Below are 18,263 nucleotides of genomic sequence, written 5' to 3'. Positions count from 1 at the left end.
AATGCTGCACTGTCCTACTATATACTGCTCACAATAATGCAGCACAGATATGGATAGTATACTTGACACAGAGCTGCAAGATACAGCAATGGCCTACTGTACTGTACTACTATAATTATATTATATACTGGTGGTCCTCACAATGCAGCACACTGAGCACAGATATGGAGCGTTTTCAGTCAGAGAACGTAGATATTTGCAGCACACTGAGCACAGATATTTGCAGCACACTGAGCACAGATACAGAGCTTTTCAGGGAGAGAACGCAGCCACGTCCTCTCCGTTCAATCTCCAATGCACGAGTGAAAATGGCGGCGATGCGCAGCTCTTTTTATAGAATACGAATCTCGAGAATCCGACAGTGGGATGATGACATTCGGGCGCGTTCGGGTTAACCGAGCAAGGCGGGAAAATCTGAGGCTGCCTCGGAACCGTGTAAACTAGGTGAAGTTCGGGGGGGGGGGGGGGGGGGGTTCGGATCTCGACGAACCGAACCCGCTCATCTCTACTTTTGACAAATCCAAGCGAAAACCAAAACACGAAAGTGGAATTAGAACCAAAAACAAAACACAAAACACGAAAAGTGCCTGTCGCACAGCTCTAGTAAATATGGATTGATGAACAGGATATGAAATACACTAATAGCCTATCTGATAGAGTTTTGTATTGGCAATACATACATAGGTACATACTGTACCTAGGCAGTTTTTAAAACCACTGAACAAAGCACTTAAAATGAGTATTAACAGCTTCGATAAAGTATTTTTCTATAAAAACAAAACGTATGGTGCATTCAGGAATTGACCAACGTAAAAAGGTTTAAGGAAGGCAGTCACTGACCTTGGTAGGAGTTGATCTTTTTCATTAAATATTCACTTTCTTCAGTAATTCTGTTTTCAATGGTTTTCTTGCCCATCCCAAAATCTCGTAGAGTTGAAAGAGTGAACCGTCTCATCACCTTCCAGTTCTCATCTTGAGAAAAAATGACTCCTGGGTGGAAGGGAGAAATATTTTGAAAACATTTTTTATTTGATGAAGAAGAAAAAAGCACCATGTGTTGCACCCAATTAATTCAAAAAGATAAACAATGATTGAAATTCTGTTTAATCAAGGGTGATTTTGCTCATTCCATACCTGCTGTAAGTCTGATTGTGCAAGCTACAACTACAGATAAATGCCTGATCAACTATGTCATACAATGATTGTATAACAGGATGCAGTCAGGATCCCAACTGTCGGTATCTCGGCAATCAGAATGCTGACGCCGCCGGAATACTGACCCTATTCTGAATGCTGACACCGGCATCCAAAATGGGTACACCATCCCGATGCCGGAATACCAACAGCCAGGATCCTGAACGAGGACAGACCGTGCCGCTAGTCAGGTAAGCCGAGGAGAAGGTGGGTGGGGGTTAGGTTTAGGCTGCATGGGGAGGGTTAGGTTTAGTCTGCATCCCGGGAGGTTAGGGTTAGGCTACGGTGAGGGGGGTTAGGCACACCCCTCCGAAGGATAGGGTTAGGCTGCGGGCAGGGAGGGTTATGTTAAGGCAGCAGGGACAGGGGGTTAGGTTTAGGCACCTACAGGGGGTGGTTAGGGTTAGATAACAAGGGGGGAGGTTAGGGTTAGGCTGCGGGGAGGGAGGGTTAGGGGGATGGGGAGAGGGAGGAACACCCCTTACTCACCCCTGTAGTCTTCTAAAACATCGGTATCCTGGCGTCGGTATTACGACCGCCGGGATCTCATGCGCTGGCAAATCATACTAATCCCGGTATATAGCCTCTGTGCTATGTATAAGGGCAAATTAAAATCACAATGGTTCCGAAACTTTTTTTTTAATCATGGCTCCCAGAATTTCTTTCATGGAAAAAAAGTTTCTTATTGAGAAATTTAGAAATAAATATTAAATGAAGTAGATTGTGTATATATGTCATCCTTGGGTTCAATTATGGGGTGAGGGACAAGATTTGCTTCTGTTTGTCCACATATTTTTTGATTGACAGCCACCAGTGCTGGTTTTGTCTGTTACATTGACCATCAAAAATTTTAATTGGTCCTGGACCACCAACCCTAGGCACCCCTGCAAGTGTCCCGAGGCAGCCCAGGTTGCCTAGGCACCCAGTTTGAGAACTACTGCCTTAGCACATGAGCAGACAGAATATAAACATATCTAAACTGATTTCCTGTGTGTCATTTGCTAACCTCCTTAATAGGAATGATTAGTCAGGTTTTTCTTTTAATAGAGTAATGGTATAAAAATATTCATGACTGAGATGGCGCCAGTGAAATATACATGACTGAGATGGTGCCCAGTGGTTATGCCGCTCACTTTGTGAACACTAAGGGATTGATATATCAAGCAGTGAAAATAGTGGAGAAGTGGACCAATGGAGAATGCACATGGCAACCAATCAGCTACTACCCATCATTTTATAGAATGCACTTGATAAATGCTACCTTGACGCTAATTAGTTGCTATGGGCAACTTCTCCACTGGCTCATTTCTCCATACTTTTCACTGCTTCATACATCTACCCATGTGCTAAATAAATGACAGAAGCTGTTTGGGTAGTTTGGGCAACTTGAATTGGGGGTAAGACGAATCAATGTCTACAACCATTCCAATCACCAAGTGTGATTAAACAGACCAGAACATTTTTAATAATTCTAATTATCACATTTCTTTCTTTGATATGGATCATTTATATGGGTATTTTCATTATATATGTCAACATTAAAAGTTATGTTTTAAGTATCTCTCTCTACATGTTATAGGAATTTTCCTTTCCTTTCAAGAGTGCGACCACACAAGAGCCTTCTTTCTCTCCCTTCTTTTTAGTATATGTACTCTCTGGCTCTGGGCACACCACCAAGCAGGACAACGCTATTTATCGAAGTAAAAAACACAGTTTTTTCTTCTTTTCTCCTATTTTGGAGTGTTTAATTGTCCAAATTTTGGTTCCACATTATTAACACAGTACTAATCTTACCAGTCCCCGATCGCCCTTTGTCTAGTCTAAGTTTGGGCAACTTGTCAACTTTATTTCCCTCCAAGACTTGATACATCTCCCGCTTTTTACATTTACACGAGCATTTTTCTATGTATACTTTGAGGACAAGTCACACTTGTCCTTAGCTCTAAATGGGTTAAGGGAAGGAAGTGAAAATCAGCACATGATCAAAATAAAGATTAACTGGATTTCAGTGCAATCTGTGCTGTAAATTGCAGCATAACACACAGTATAAAAATATAAAAGAATTTGAAACAAGCAATATTTTTTTCTACTACCACCTGCACAATAATAATAATAATAATAATAATAATAATAATTATAATAATACAATAATGATTACCATGTCCTTTAAGTACATCATGGAAAAGTGGCACTCTTGGTCTTCCAGAAAACTCATCCGCATGGTTTACCAGGGCATCTTTCACCGTCTCATATCCGGTCAGGACGACCATCTTCTCCTCTCCTATCTGTACACTGTACACTGAGCCGTACTTCTCAGAAAGCTGCAAAGCAACACACAGTAACATAAGCAGCTGATGTTGACTTGACAATGTTATTTCTTCCTTGGAATAAAAAAACAGAGACCCATCATTATACCATAAAGCGCGAATACTGTATGTACTGCACAGAAAGCATATCTGCTCCAGGATCAAGAAGGCACATTGTCAACAGTCACCATGTCTACATCCTGTTAATGTCCATATGTTCTCAGTGTCGACGTATGAAATGTCATCAATGCAACTGGTTAGGTTTAGGTGTTGCCAAGAGTCTCAGGGGTCTATTTAATGTGCCTTGGGTGGAGATAAAGTCGATGGAGATAAAGTACCAGCTAACCAGCTCCTGACATTTTTTAAACCCAGCTTCTGACATGGCAGTTAGGAGCTGATTGGCTGGTACTTTATCTCCGTGGCCTTTATCTCCATCCATATCTTAGTAAATAGACCCCTTAGGCACTAGTGCAGGGGTGGGGAACCTCCAGCCCGTGGGCTGTATAAGGCCCGCAAAACCACATGATCCGGACTGGCCAGGCTCATTTAACCGAGGGAGATGCTGGGCGCGCGTTGAGATTTTGTTACCAACGGGCATACAGCTTTTCCCTTCAGCAGCAGCCGGAGGCAGTAGATCACTCCTGAGCTCTGGCTTCCGGCTCTGGCATTGTGCATGTGCGGCTGTGTGCTATGGGAGAGACGAGCGGGCAGCCAGGCGGAGGGCAGCGGGCCGAAAGCAGGAGCGGGGCTAGTGAGTATTGTGTTTTTTTTCTTCTTTCTTTTAATGTGTGTGTGAGCGGCGCTATTAAGGGGCATAACTACAGGGGGCATATCTAATGGGGCATAACAACTGACTGGGGGCATATCTAATGGGGCATAATAACTGACTGGGGCATATCTAATGGGGCATATCAAGTGACTAGGGGCATAACTACTGGGGGCATAACAAGTGACTGGGGGCATATCTACTTGGGGCATAACTACTGGGAGGTATAACTACTGGGGCATAACTACTAGGGGAATAACTACTGGAGGCATAACTACTGGTGGCATGTCTAATGGGTCATAACTACTGGGAGCATAACTACTGACTGGGGGCATATCTATTGGGGCCAGTGGCGGAACTACTGCCAGTGCAAGCAGTGCCTTGAACTGGGCCCGCCACTGTCCAGGGGCCCAAATCCATCACGGCATGCAATTAGTCAAACTGACTCATTACATGGCGCTGTCCGCCGCCTGCCGAGGAGAGAAGCGCTACGCCATGGGGGGGAGGAGGGAGATGGAGGAGGGAGCCGCAGCAGCGCATTGTAATTGGTGGAGGCGCTGCTGCTGCTGTCCCTCTCCTTTACCATAGGCTGCCCTCCACCGCTGTGAATGCTGGGAAGCGCATCCCAGCATTTACAGCGGCGGAGGAGGGCCTATGGTCTATCTATTTTTATATTCTGTCTGTCTGCCACAATGTGTAAAAAGGGGACGCTGTCTGCCGTAATGTGTAAAAAGGGGACGCTGTCTGCCATTATGTGTAAAAAGGGGACGCTGTCTGCCGTAATGTGTAAAAAAGGGTACGCTGTCTGCCCTTATGTGTAAAAAGGGTACGCTGTCTGCCATTATGTGTAAAAAGGGGACGCTGTCTGCCGCAATGTGTAAAAAGGGGGACACTGTCTGCCTTAATGTGTAAAAAGGGGATGCTGTCTGCCATAATGTGTAAAAAAGGGGACGCTGTCTGCCGTTATGTGTAAAAAGGGGACGTTGTCTGCCGTAATGTGTAAAAAAGGAATGCTGTCTGCCGTAATGTGTAAAAAGGGGACGCTGTATGCCGTTATGTGCAAAAAAGGGGACGCTGTCTGCCGTAATGTGTAAAAAAGGGTACGCTGTCTGCCCTTATGTGTAAAAAGGGTACGCTGTCTGCCATTATGTGTAAAAAGGGGACGCTGTCTGCCGCAATGTGTAAAAAGGGGGACACTGTCTGCCTTAATGTGTAAAAAGGGGATGCTGTCTGCCATAATGTGTAAAAAAGGGGATGCTGTCTGCCATAATGTGTAAAAAAGGGGACGCTGTCTGTCATTATGTGTAAAAAGGGGACGTTGTCTGCCGTAATGTGTAAAAAAGGAATGCTGTCTGCCGTAATGTGTAAAAAGGGGACGCTGTCTGCCGTAATGTGTAAAAAGGGGACGCTGTCTGCCTTAATGTGTAAAAAGGGGATGCTGTCTGCCGTAATGTGTAAAAAGGGGACACTGTCTGCCATTATGTGTAAAAAGGGGACGCTGTCTGCCTTAATGTGTAAAAAGGGGATGCTGTCTGCCGTAATGTGTAAAAAGGGGGATGCTGTCTGCTGTAATGTTTAAAAAGGGGACACTGTTTGCTGTAATGTGTAAAAAAGGGGACGCCAGTGCAAGTGAATGCTGGGAAGCGCATCCCAGCATTTCCAGAGGCGGAGGGCAGCCTATGATGAAGGAGAGGGACAGCAGCAGCAGCGCCTCCACCAATTACACTGCGCTGCTGCGGCTCCCTCCTCCACATCCCTTCTCCTTCTTCTTCTCCCCTGCCCGGGATCATCATCCGCCATCAAGCTGCACCGTGGAGCCTGACTGCCAGCGGAAACAGTAAGTATAATCTTTTCTTTCTTTCTGTCTATCTATCTATATATTCTGTCTGCCTTAATGTGTAAAAAGGGGGCGCTGTCTGCCGTAATGTGTAAAAAGGGGACGCTGTCTTCCATAATGTGTAAAAAGGGGACGCTGTCTGCTGTAATGTGTAAAAAAAGGGGAACGCTGTCTGCCATAATGTGTAAAAAGGGGTCGCTGTCTGCCATTATGTGTACAAAAGGGGACGCTGTCTGCCATAATGTGTACAAAAGGGGGCGCTGTCTGCCGTTATGTGTAAAAAAGGGGACGCTGTCTGCCGTAATGTGTAAAAAAGGGGGATACTGTCTGCCGTAATGTGTAAAAAGGGGACGCTGTCTGCCATAATGTGTTAAAAGGGGAATCTGTCCGCCGTAATGTGTAAAAGGGGCTCTACCTGGTGTAGTGGTGCTACTGTGCAGCGTAATTTGAATAATAATGTGTAAAAAAAGGGGAACGCTGTCTGCCATAATGTGTAAAAAGGGGTCGCTGTCTGCCATAATGTGTTAAAAGGGGAATCTGTCCGCCGTAATGTGTAAAAGGGGCTCTACCTGGTGTAGTGGTGCTACTGTGCAGCGTAATTTGAATAATGGAGACTACTGTGCACCGTTATATGAATTGGTATTATTTTGTGGCCATGCCCCTATTTTTGCATAGATGGGGGGCTCCGATGCCATTTCTTGCACACAGTGCTAAAATGTCTAGTTACGGCACTGTAGCTAGGTATCAATTTCCCTGGCCCTGAGCAGGTCCCCCTCACCAGATCCTCTCCAGGGGTGAGGGAGTGGACTTGGATGGGATGAAGGGGGGGCCCCCAAAGCATTTTGTCACACCTGGGCCCACCACTCGCTAGTTCCGCCACTGACTGGGGCATAACTACTGGGGCATATCTACTGGGGGCAGGCTAATTTTTAAGTTGATAATTTTTGTATTGCCCCCAAAGGATTTTATAAATATCCAAATGGTCCTTGGTAGAAAAATGGTTCCCCACCCCTGCACTAGTGGGACATCAGGGCTAGACTGTGTGCGTGGGGGGGGGGGGGGGTGTATCAGGCACTAGGGAGAGGGTTAGGGGTAAGGGATAGGTGAAAAAATACACAAACATGGTTCCACCCCAGACGTCTGCACAGTATTCTATATTGATTTTGTGCAAGTGTATGACTGAACTCACATATGTTTACATAAATGTGCTTATATGGTTTTACTTATTATTTTTGTAGAATCACTTTTATTGTTACTGTGTATTTATTGTGGAATTGTTTTTTTTTATTTTTATTTGACGCTGACAGCTCTTTTTTGGTTCAGTAATATGATGCGAGTAAAAACGTGTGGCACTTAACTTTGGCTGGATGGACTATTTTATATTAGGGAAGACTGGAACTGATTCAGGTCCTGACGCTGTTAGAGCACGTGTTGCACAGCACTGATATTCAGTACTTTACGCATGTGCAGGACACAAATTTGCAAAACAGGTCCTGCATCGCAGAAAACAGGTCCTGCATTTGCAGAACAGGTCCTGCATCGTAGGACTTAATACAGCTGCAGACATCAGTGAATTGACAGTCTGCAGCTGTTTGGGTGCAGGTAGGGGGCGGTGATGGCCCCTGTCTGGAGGCGTGTCACCTCTGTTTGTGGGATTGCTGAGGTCAGGGTCTCCATCTTCTGACGGAGATGTCCTGGCCTCTTGGAAGGAGCTGCAGCGGCCGGCATGTATGACCTTAGGGTCTCTCAGCCGGCCAATGGTGTCTCACAGTGATCCAAATCAAGGAAGTAAGGCCACACCCCCTCTGAAAAAATACATCTAAAATATTATGTGTGCCACAGCAAATGTTATGAAGGGGGATATTTGTCTCCCTTAGCAGCTGGCCTGGGCCCCCAATGGGTCCCTCCTACATGTTTGGCTCTGGGTTATCAATACCTGTTACAACCTCTCTTGGCTACCCGGGTGAAATCCACAGAGGTGTAGAAAATAATTTCCCAGGCCAAGGCTTGTTTGTTTGAGGGGCCAGATGGAGCCTGGGCAAGCTGTTGGAGGAGACAAATGCCCCTCTTTGCAGCATGCGCTGAACTTTTCATTCTTTTTTTACAGAATGGGCATGGCGGGTGTAGTATGGCTGACAGGCGGTCAGGTGACCGCCGGTCAGCATACCGACGCAGGGATTCCGTCAGCATACCGACGCTGGGATCCCGGCAGGGAGGGGCGAGTGCAGCAAGCCCCTTGCGGGCTCACTGCCCTCGCCACACTGTGGGCTCGGTCGCGACCTGCGGTTGCCACCTGTTCTATTCCCACTCTATGGGTGTCGTGGACACCCACAAGTAGAAATAGTCCCTTTTGGTCGGCATGCCGATCATCAGGATACTGAGGTGGCAGGATGCTGGTGGAGGTCATGTGACCGTCGGTCTCTGCGACGGGTGGTCACATGAATATCACCCGGGCATGGCCACTCCTCACAGATTTGCATTTCTTTATGGGTGCTGAGGGCTTCCCTGGTAAATGCTGCATACAGCGAACAAGTCACATCAATTTTCAATATTTCTGCAACTCACAGCAACCTTTGCATGATCAACAAAATGCAAAGTCTCCTTAGCTACAAGCTCTTTAAATTGTCTTCAAAGACATGTTTACAAAAAAAAAAAAAAAGTTGCTGCACTGTCAATGTAATGGTCTTATGAAGACCTTGGATCTATTTTTATTCATATTTTCACTGACTACCCCCAAACTGAAGGCCCACTAGGCAGAGCCGTAACTAGGTGTGTGCCGATGGTGCCTTGCCCACAGCGCAAATGCACTGAGGGCGCACCATCGGGCATCACACCTGCTAGCGCCAAGCCCAGACTGCTGAAGGCGGCGGCGCCTGTGTCCCACTGACGGCGCCGCCGCCAACCCGTGTCCCTCTGAAGCCGCCGCCCACCCGCCTGGACACAACCGTGTCCTGCTGAAGCCACCGCCACCTGCCCACCTGTGTTCCGCAACTTCCTCTGAACTTGAAGCCGCCTCCGCCCGCCCGCCTGTGTCCACAGGCAGGCGGCGGGCGGCTTCAAGTTCAGAGGAAGTTTTCAAGCCACTGCGGTGTCTGTGCAGCCTTCTCAATGGCTAAGTGGCAGCCCGGCCCCCCTCCCCTGCAATACGGAAGCCGCTGCCGCACACCAGACTCCTGCTGCTGAAGCCGCCACCCGCCTGCCCGCCCACCCGTGTCCCCGTGAAGCCGCCACCGCCCGCAACAGCACGTGACTACACTACACTATATTACACTACACTATATTACACTACACTTCACTACAGTACACTACACTACACTATATTACACTACACTTCACTACAGTATATTATACTACACTTCACTACACTACACCCTAAGGGTAGGAGGGGGGGGGTGTAAGGGGGACTGGCTGCCGTACTGTGTTAAAGGGGGACTTTGTCTGCTGTAATGTGTAAAAGGAGACACTCTCTGCCGTAATGTGTAAAAAAGGAGACGCTGTCTGCCGTAACGTGTAAAAAAGGGTACGCTGTCTGCCCTTATGTGTAAAAAGGGTACGCTGTCTGCCATTATATGTAAAAAGGGGACGCTGTCTGCCGCAATGTGTAAAAAGGGGGACACTGTCTGCCTTAATGTGTAAAAAGGGGATGCTGTCTGCCATAATGTGTAAAAAAGGGGACGCTGTCTGCCGTTATGTGTAAAAAGGGGACGTTGTCTGCCGTAATGTGTAAAAAAGGAATGCTGTCTGCCGTAATGTGTAAAAAGGGGACGCTGTATGCCGTTATGTGCAAAAAAGGGGACGCTGTCTGCCGTAATGTGTAAAAAAGGGTACGCTGTCTGCCCTTATGTGTAAAAAGGGTACGCTGTCTGCCATTATGTGTAAAAAGGGGACGCTGTCTGCCGCAATGTGTAAAAAGGGGGACACTGTCTGCCTTAATGTGTAAAAAGGGGATGCTGTCTGCCATAATGTGTAAAAAAGGGGACGCTGTCTGCCATTATGTGTAAAAAGGGGACGCTGTCTGCCGTAATGTGTAAAAAAGGAATGCTGTCTGCCGTAATGTGTAAAAAGGGGATGCTGTATGCCGTTATGTGTAAAAAAGGGGACGCTGTCTGCCGTAATGTGTAAAAAGGGGACGCTGTCTGCCTTAATGTGTAAAAAGGGGATGCTGTCTGCCGTAATGTGTAAAAAGGGGACACTGTCTGCCATTATGTGTAAAAAGGGGATGCTGTCTGCCTTAATGTGTAAAAAGGGGATGCTGTCTGCCGTAATGTGTAAAAAGGGGGATGCTGTCTGCTGTAATGTTTAAAAAGGGGACACTGTTTGCTGTAATGTGTAAAAAAGGGGACGCCAGTGCAAGTGAATGCTGGGAAGCGCATCCCAGCATTTCCAGAGGCGGAGGACAGCCTATGATGAAGGAGAGGGACAGCAGCAGCAGCGCCTCCACCAATTACACTGCGCTGCTGTGGCTCCCTCCTCCACATCCCTTCTCCTTCTTCTTCTCCCCTGCCCGGGATCATCATCCGCCATCAAGCTGCACCGTGGAGCCTGACTGCCAGCGGAAACAGTAAGTATAATCTTTTCTTTCTTTCTGTCTATCTATCTATATATTCTGTCTGCCTTAATGTGTAAAAAGGGGGCGCTGTCTGCCGTAATGTGTAAAAAGGGGACGCTGTCTTCCATAATGTGTAAAAAGGGGACGCTGTCTGCTGTAATGTGTAAAAAAAGGGGAACGCTGTCTGCCATAATGTGTAAAAAGGGGTCGCTGTCTGCCGTTATGTATACAAAAGGGGACGCTGTCTGCCATAATGTGTACAAAAAAGGGCGCTGTCTGCCGTTATGTGTAAAAAAGGGGACGCTGTCTGCCGTAATGTGTAAAAAAGGGGGATGCTGTCTGCCGTAATGTGTAAAAAGGGGACGCTGTCTGCCATAATGTGTTAAAAGGGGAATCTGTCCGCCGTAATGTGTAAAAGGGGCTCTACCTGGTGTAGTGGTGCTACTGTGCAGCGTAATTTGAATAATAATGTGTAAAAAAAGGGGAACGCTGTCTGCCATAATGTGTAAAAAGGGGTCGCTGTCTGCCGTTATGTGTACAAAAGGGGACGCTGTCTGCCATAATGTGTACAAAAGGGGGGCGCTGTCTGCCGTTATGTGTAAAAAAGGGGACGCTGTCTGCAGTAATGTGTAAAAAAGGGGGATGCTGTCTGCCGTAATGTGTAAAAAGGGGACGCTGTCTGCCATAATGTGTTAAAAGGGGAATCTGTCCGCCGTAATGTGTAAAAGGGGCTCTACCTGGTGTAGTGGTGCTACTGTGCAGCGTAATTTGAATAATGGAGACTACTGTGCACCGTTATATGAATTGGTATTATTTTGTGGCCATGCCCCTATTTTTGCATAGATGGGGGGCTCCGATGCCATTTCTTGCACACAGTGCTAAAATGTCTAGTTACGGCACTGTAGCTAGGTATCCATTTCCCTGGCCCTGAGCAGGTCCCCCTCACCAGATCCTCTCCAGGGGTGAGGGAGTGGACTTGGATGGGATGAAGGGGGGGCCCCAAAGCATTTTGTCACACCTGGGCCCACCACTCGCTAGTTCCGCCACTGACTGGGGCATAACTACTGGGGCATATCTACTGGGGGCAGGCTAATTTTTAAGTTGATAATTTTTGTATTGCCCCCAAAGGATTTTATAAATATCCAAATGGTCCTTGGTAGAAAAATGGTTCCCCACCCCTGCACTAGTGGGACATCAGGGCTAGACTGTGTGCATGGGGGGGGGGGGGGGTATCAGGCACTAGGGAGAGGGTTAGGGGTAAGGGATAGGTGAAAAAATACACTAACATGGTTCCACCCCAGACGTCTGCACAGTATTCTATATTGATTTTGTGCAAGTGTATGACTGAACTCACATATGTTTACATAAATGTGCTTATATGGTTTTACTTATTATTTTTGTAGAATCACTTTTATTGTTACTGTGTATTTATTGTGGAATTGTTTTTTTTATTTTATTTTTATTTGACGCTGACAGCTCTTTTTTGGTTCAGTAATATGATGCGAGTAAAAACGTGTGGCACTTAACTTTGGCTGGATGGACTATTTTATATTAGGGAAGACTGGAACTGATTCAGGTCCTGACGCTGTTAGAGCACGTGTTGCACAGCACTGATATTCAGTACTTTACGCATGTGCAGGACACAAATTTGCAGAACAGGTCCTGCATCGCAGAAAACAGGTCCTGCATTTGCAGAACAGGTCCTGCATCGTAGGACTTAATACAGCTGCAGACATCAGTGAATTGACAGTCTGCAGCTGTTTGGGTGCAGGTAGGGGGCGGTGATGGCCCCTGTCTGGAGGCGTGTCACCTCTGTTTGTGGGATTGCTGAGGTCAGGGTCTCCATCTTCTGACGGAGATGTCCTGGCCTCTTGGAAGGAGCTGCAGCGGCCGGCATGTATGACCTTAGGGTCTCTCAGCCGGCCAATGGTGTCTCACAGTGATCCAAATCAAGGAAGTAAGGCCACACCCCCTCTGAAAAAATACATCTAAAATATTATGTGTGCCACAGCAAATGTTATGAAGGGGGATATTTGTCTCCCTTAGCAGCTGGCCTGGGCCCCCAATGGGTCCCTCCTACATGTTTGGCTCTGGGTTATCAATATCTGTTACAACCTCTCTTGGCTACCCGGGTGAAATCCACAGAGGTGTAGAAAATAATTTCCCAGGCCAAGGCTTGTTTGTTTGAGGGGCCAGATGGAGCCTGGGCAAGCTGTTGGAGGAGACAAATGCCCCTCTTTGCATCATGCGCTGAACTTTTCATTCTTTTTTTACAGAATGGGCATGGCGGGTGTAGTATGGCTGACAGGCGGTCAGGTGACCGCCGGTCAGCATACCGACGCAGGGATTCCGTCAGCATACCGACGCTGGGATCCCGGCAGGGAGGGGCGAGTGCAGCAAGCCCCTTGCGGGCTCACTGCCCTCGCCACACTGTGGGCTCGGTCGCGACCTGCGGTTGCCACCTGTTCTATTCCCACTCTATGGGTGTCGTGGACACCCACAAGTAGAAATAGTCCCTTTTGGTCGGCATGCCGATCATCAGGATACTGAGGTGGCAGGATGCTGGTGGAGGTCATGTGACCGTCGGTCTCTCGACGGGTGGTCACATGAATACCACCCGGGCATGGCCACTCCTCACAGATTTGCATTTCTTTATGGGTGCTGAGGGCTTCCCTGGTAAATGCTGCATACAGCGAACAAGTCACATCAATTTTCAATATTTCTGCAACTCACAGCAACCTTTGCATGATCAACAAAATGCAAAGTCTCCTTAGCTACAAGCTCTTTAAATTGTCTTCAAAGACATGTTTACAAAAAAAAAAAAAAGTTGCTGCACTGTCAATGTAATGGTCTTATGAAGACCTTGGATCTATTTTTATTCATATTTTCACTGACTACCCCCAAACTGAAGGCCCACTAGGCAGAGCCGTAACTAGGTGTGTGCCGATGGTGCCTTGCCCACAGCGCAAATGCACTGAGGGCGCACCATCGGGCATCACACCTGCTAGCGCCAAGCCCAGACTGCTGAAGGCGGCGGCGCCTGTGTCCCACTGACGGCGCCGCCGCCAACCCGTGTCCCTCTGAAGCCGCCGCCCACCCGCCTGGACACAACCGTGTCCTGCTGAAGCCACCGCCACCTGCCCACCTGTGTTCCGCAACTTCCTCTGAACTTGAAGCCGCCTCCGCCCGCCCGCCTGTGTCCACAGGCAGGCGGCGGGCGGCTTCAAGTTCAGAGGAAGTTTTCAAGCCACTGCGGTGTCTGTGCAGCCTTCTCAATGGCTAAGTGGCAGCCCGGCCCCCCTCCCCTGCAATACGGAAACCGCTGCCGCACACCAGACTCCTGCTGCTGAAGCCGCCACCCGCCTGCCCGCCCACCCGTGTCCCCGTGAAGCCGCCACCGCCCGCAACAGCACGTGACTACACTACACTATATTACACTACACTATATTACACTACACTTCACTACAGTACACTACACTACACTATATTACACTACACTTCACTACAGTATATTATACTACACTTCACTACACTACACCCTAAGGGTAGGAGGGGGGGGGTGTAAGGGGGACTGGCTGCCGTACTGTGTTAAAGGGGGACTTTGTCTGCTGTAATGTGTAAAAGGAGACACTCTCTGCCGTAATGTGTAAAAAAGGAGACGCTGTCTGCCGTAACGTGTAAAAAAGGGTACGCTGTCTGCCCTTATGTGTAAAAAGGGTACGCTGTCTGCCATTATATGTAAAAAGGGGACGCTGTCTGCCGCAATGTGTAAAAAGGGGGACACTGTCTGCCTTAATGTGTAAAAAGGGGATGCTGTCTGCCATAATGTGTAAAAAGGGGACGTTGTCTGCCGTAATGTGTAAAAAAGGAATGCTGTCTGCCGTAATGTGTAAAAAGGGGACGCTGTATGCCGTTATGTGCAAAAAAGGGGACGCTGTCTGCCGTAATGTGTAAAAAAGGGTACGCTGTCTGCCCTTATGTGTAAAAAGGGTACGCTGTCTGCCATTATGTGTAAAAAGGGGACGCTGTCTGCCGCAATGTGTAAAAAGGGGGACACTGTCTGCCTTAATGTGTAAAAAGGGGATGCTGTCTGCCATAATGTGTAAAAAAGGGGACGCTGTCTGCCATTATGTGTAAAAAGGGGACGCTGTCTGCCGTAATGTGTAAAAAAGGAATGCTGTCTGCCGTAATGTGTAAAAAGGGGATGCTGTATGCCGTTATGTGTAAAAAAGGGGACGCTGTCTGCCGTAATGTGTAAAAAGGGGACGCTGTCTGCCTTAATGTGTAAAAAGGGGATGCTGTCTGCCGTAATGTGTAAAAAGGGGACACTGTCTGCCATTATGTGTAAAAAGGGGACGCTGTCTGCCTTAATGTGTAAAAAGGGGATGCTGTCTGCCGTAATGTGTAAAAAGGGGGATGCTGTCTGCTGTAATGTTTAAAAAGGGGACACTGTTTGCTGTAATGTGTAAAAAAGGGGACGCCAGTGCAAGTGAATGCTGGGAAGCGCATCCCAGCATTTCCAGAGGCGGAGGACAGCCTATGATGAAGGAGAGGGACAGCAGCAGCAGCGCCTCCACCAATTACACTGCGCTGCTGTGGCTCCCTCCTCCACATCCCTTCTCCTTCTTCTTCTCCCCTGCCCGGGATCATCATCCGCCATCAAGCTGCACCGTGGAGCCTGACTGCCAGCGGAAACAGTAAGTATAATCTTTTCTTTCTTTCTGTCTATCTATCTATATATTCTGTCTGCCTTAATGTGTAAAAAGGGGGCGCTGTCTGCCGTAATGTGTAAAAAGGGGACGCTGTCTTCCATAATGTGTAAAAAGGGGACGCTGTCTGCTGTAATGTGTAAAAAAAGGGGAACGCTGTCTGCCATAATGTGTAAAAAGGGGTCGCTGTCTGCCGTTATGTATACAAAAGGGGACGCTGTCTGCCATAATGTGTACAAAAAAGGGCGCTGTCTGCCGTTATGTGTAAAAAAGGGGACGCTGTCTGCCGTAATGTGTAAAAAAGGGGGATGCTGTCTGCCGTAATGTGTAAAAAGGGGACGCTGTCTGCCATAATGTGTTAAAAGGGGAATCTGTCCGCCGTAATGTGTAAAAGGGGCTCTACCTGGTGTAGTGGTGCTACTGTGCAGCGTAATTTGAATAATAATGTGTAAAAAAAGGGGAACGCTGTCTGCCATAATGTGTAAAAAGGGGTCGCTGTCTGCCGTTATGTGTACAAAAGGGGACGCTGTCTGCCATAATGTGTACAAAAGGGGGGCGCTGTCTGCCGTTATGTGTAAAAAAGGGGACGCTGTCTGCAGTAATGTGTAAAAAAGGGGGATGCTGTCTGCCGTAATGTGTAAAAAGGGGACGCTGTCTGCCATAATGTGTTAAAAGGGGAATCTGTCCGCCGTAATGTGTAAAAGGGGCTCTACCTGGTGTAGTGGTGCTACTGTGCAGCGTAATTTGAATAATGGAGACTACTGTGCACCGTTATATGAATTGGTATTATTTTGTGGCCATGCCCCTATTTTTGCATAGATGGGGGGCTCCGATGCCATTTCTTGCACACAGTGCTAAAATGTCTAGTTACGGCACTGTAGCTAGGTATCCATTTCCCTGGCCCTGAGCAGGTCCCCCTCACCAGATCCTCTCCAGGGGTGAGGGAGTGGACTTGGATGGGATGAAGGGGGGGCCCCAAAGCATTTTGTCACACCTGGGCCCACCACTCGCTAGTTCCGCCACTGACTGGGGCATAACTACTGGGGCATATCTACTGGGGGCAGGCTAATTTTTAAGTTGATAATTTTTGTATTGCCCCCAAAGGATTTTATAAATATCCAAATGGTCCTTGGTAGAAAAATGGTTCCCCACCCCTGCACTAGTGGGACATCAGGGCTAGACTGTGTGCATGGGGGGGGGGGGGGGGTATCAGGCACTAGGGAGAGGGTTAGGGGTAAGGGATAGGTGAAAAAATACACTAACATGGTTCCACCCCAGACGTCTGCACAGTATTCTATATTGATTTTGTGCAAGTGTATGACTGAACTCACATATGTTTACATAAATGTGCTTATATGGTTTTACTTATTATTTTTGTAGAATCACTTTTATTGTTACTGTGTATTTATTGTGGAATTGTTTTTTTTATTTTATTTTTATTTGACGCTGACAGCTCTTTTTTGGTTCAGTAATATGATGCGAGTAAAAACGTGTGGCACTTAACTTTGGCTGGATGGACTATTTTATATTAGGGAAGACTGGAACTGATTCAGGTCCTGACGCTGTTAGAGCACGTGTTGCACAGCACTGATATTCAGTACTTTACGCATGTGCAGGACACAAATTTGCAGAACAGGTCCTGCATCGCAGAAAACAGGTCCTGCATTTGCAGAACAGGTCCTGCATCGTAGGACTTAATACAGCTGCAGACATCAGTGAATTGACAGTCTGCAGCTGTTTGGGTGCAGGTAGGGGGCGGTGATGGCCCCTGTCTGGAGGCGTGTCACCTCTGTTTGTGGGATTGCTGAGGTCAGGGTCTCCATCTTCTGACGGAGATGTCCTGGCCTCTTGGAAGGAGCTGCAGCGGCCGGCATGTATGACCTTAGGGTCTCTCAGCCGGCCAATGGTGTCTCACAGTGATCCAAATCAAGGAAGTAAGGCCACACCCCCTCTGAAAAAATACATCTAAAATATTATGTGTGCCACAGCAAATGTTATGAAGGGGGATATTTGTCTCCCTTAGCAGCTGGCCTGGGCCCCCAATGGGTCCCTCCTACATGTTTGGCTCTGGGTTATCAATATCTGTTACAACCTCTCTTGGCTACCCGGGTGAAATCCACAGAGGTGTAGAAAATAATTTCCCAGGCCAAGGCTTGTTTGTTTGAGGGGCCAGATGGAGCCTGGGCAAGCTGTTGGAGGAGACAAATGCCCCTCTTTGCATCATGCGCTGAACTTTTCATTCTTTTTTTACAGAATGGGCATGGCGGGTGTAGTATGGCTGACAGGCGGTCAGGTGACCGCCGGTCAGCATACCGACGCAGGGATTCCGTCAGCATACCGACGCTGGGATCCCGGCAGGGAGGGGCGAGTGCAGCAAGCCCCTTGCGGGCTCACTGCCCTCGCCACACTGTGGGCTCGGTCGCGACCTGCGGTTGCCACCTGTTCTATTCCCACTCTATGGGTGTCGTGGACACCCACAAGTAGAAATAGTCCCTTTTGGTCGGCATGCCGATCATCAGGATACTGAGGTGGCAGGATGCTGGTGGAGGTCATGTGACCGTCGGTCTCTCGACGGGTGGTCACATGAATACCACCCGGGCATGGCCACTCCTCACAGATTTGCATTTCTTTATGGGTGCTGAGGGCTTCCCTGGTAAATGCTGCATACAGCGAACAAGTCACATCAATTTTCAATATTTCTGCAACTCACAGCAACCTTTGCATGATCAACAAAATGCAAAGTCTCCTTAGCTACAAGCTCTTTAAATTGTCTTCAAAGACATGTTTACAAAAAAAAAAAAAAGTTGCTGCACTGTCAATGTAATGGTCTTATGAAGACCTTGGATCTATTTTTATTCATATTTTCACTGACTACCCCCAAACTGAAGGCCCACTAGGCAGA

General features: G+C 47.7%; 1 protein-coding gene across 1 annotated transcript in view; it reads right to left on the bottom strand.

Moving 5' to 3' along the window:
• The window catches only part of LOC134910840 (cytochrome P450 2C5-like), a 103,976-nt gene that overhangs the window by 68,006 nt on the left and 17,707 nt on the right, over window positions 1-18,263 (bottom strand). The window contains exons 2-3 of the mRNA XM_063919223.1: window positions 3,353-3,515; window positions 841-990 (exon numbers count right to left, since the gene is read on the bottom strand). Coding sequence (XP_063775293.1) covers window positions 841-990; window positions 3,353-3,515 — 313 coding nt within the window. The remainder of the gene's footprint in view (window positions 1-840; window positions 991-3,352; window positions 3,516-18,263) is intronic.

The sequence above is a fragment of the Pseudophryne corroboree genome, chromosome 4 (assembly GCF_028390025.1).
Source record: "Pseudophryne corroboree isolate aPseCor3 chromosome 4, aPseCor3.hap2, whole genome shotgun sequence".
NCBI classification, from domain to species: Eukaryota; Metazoa; Chordata; class Amphibia; order Anura; family Myobatrachidae; genus Pseudophryne; species Pseudophryne corroboree.
Note: the sequence above shows the minus strand (reverse complement) of the source record. Positions and strands in the feature narration are given on the sequence as shown.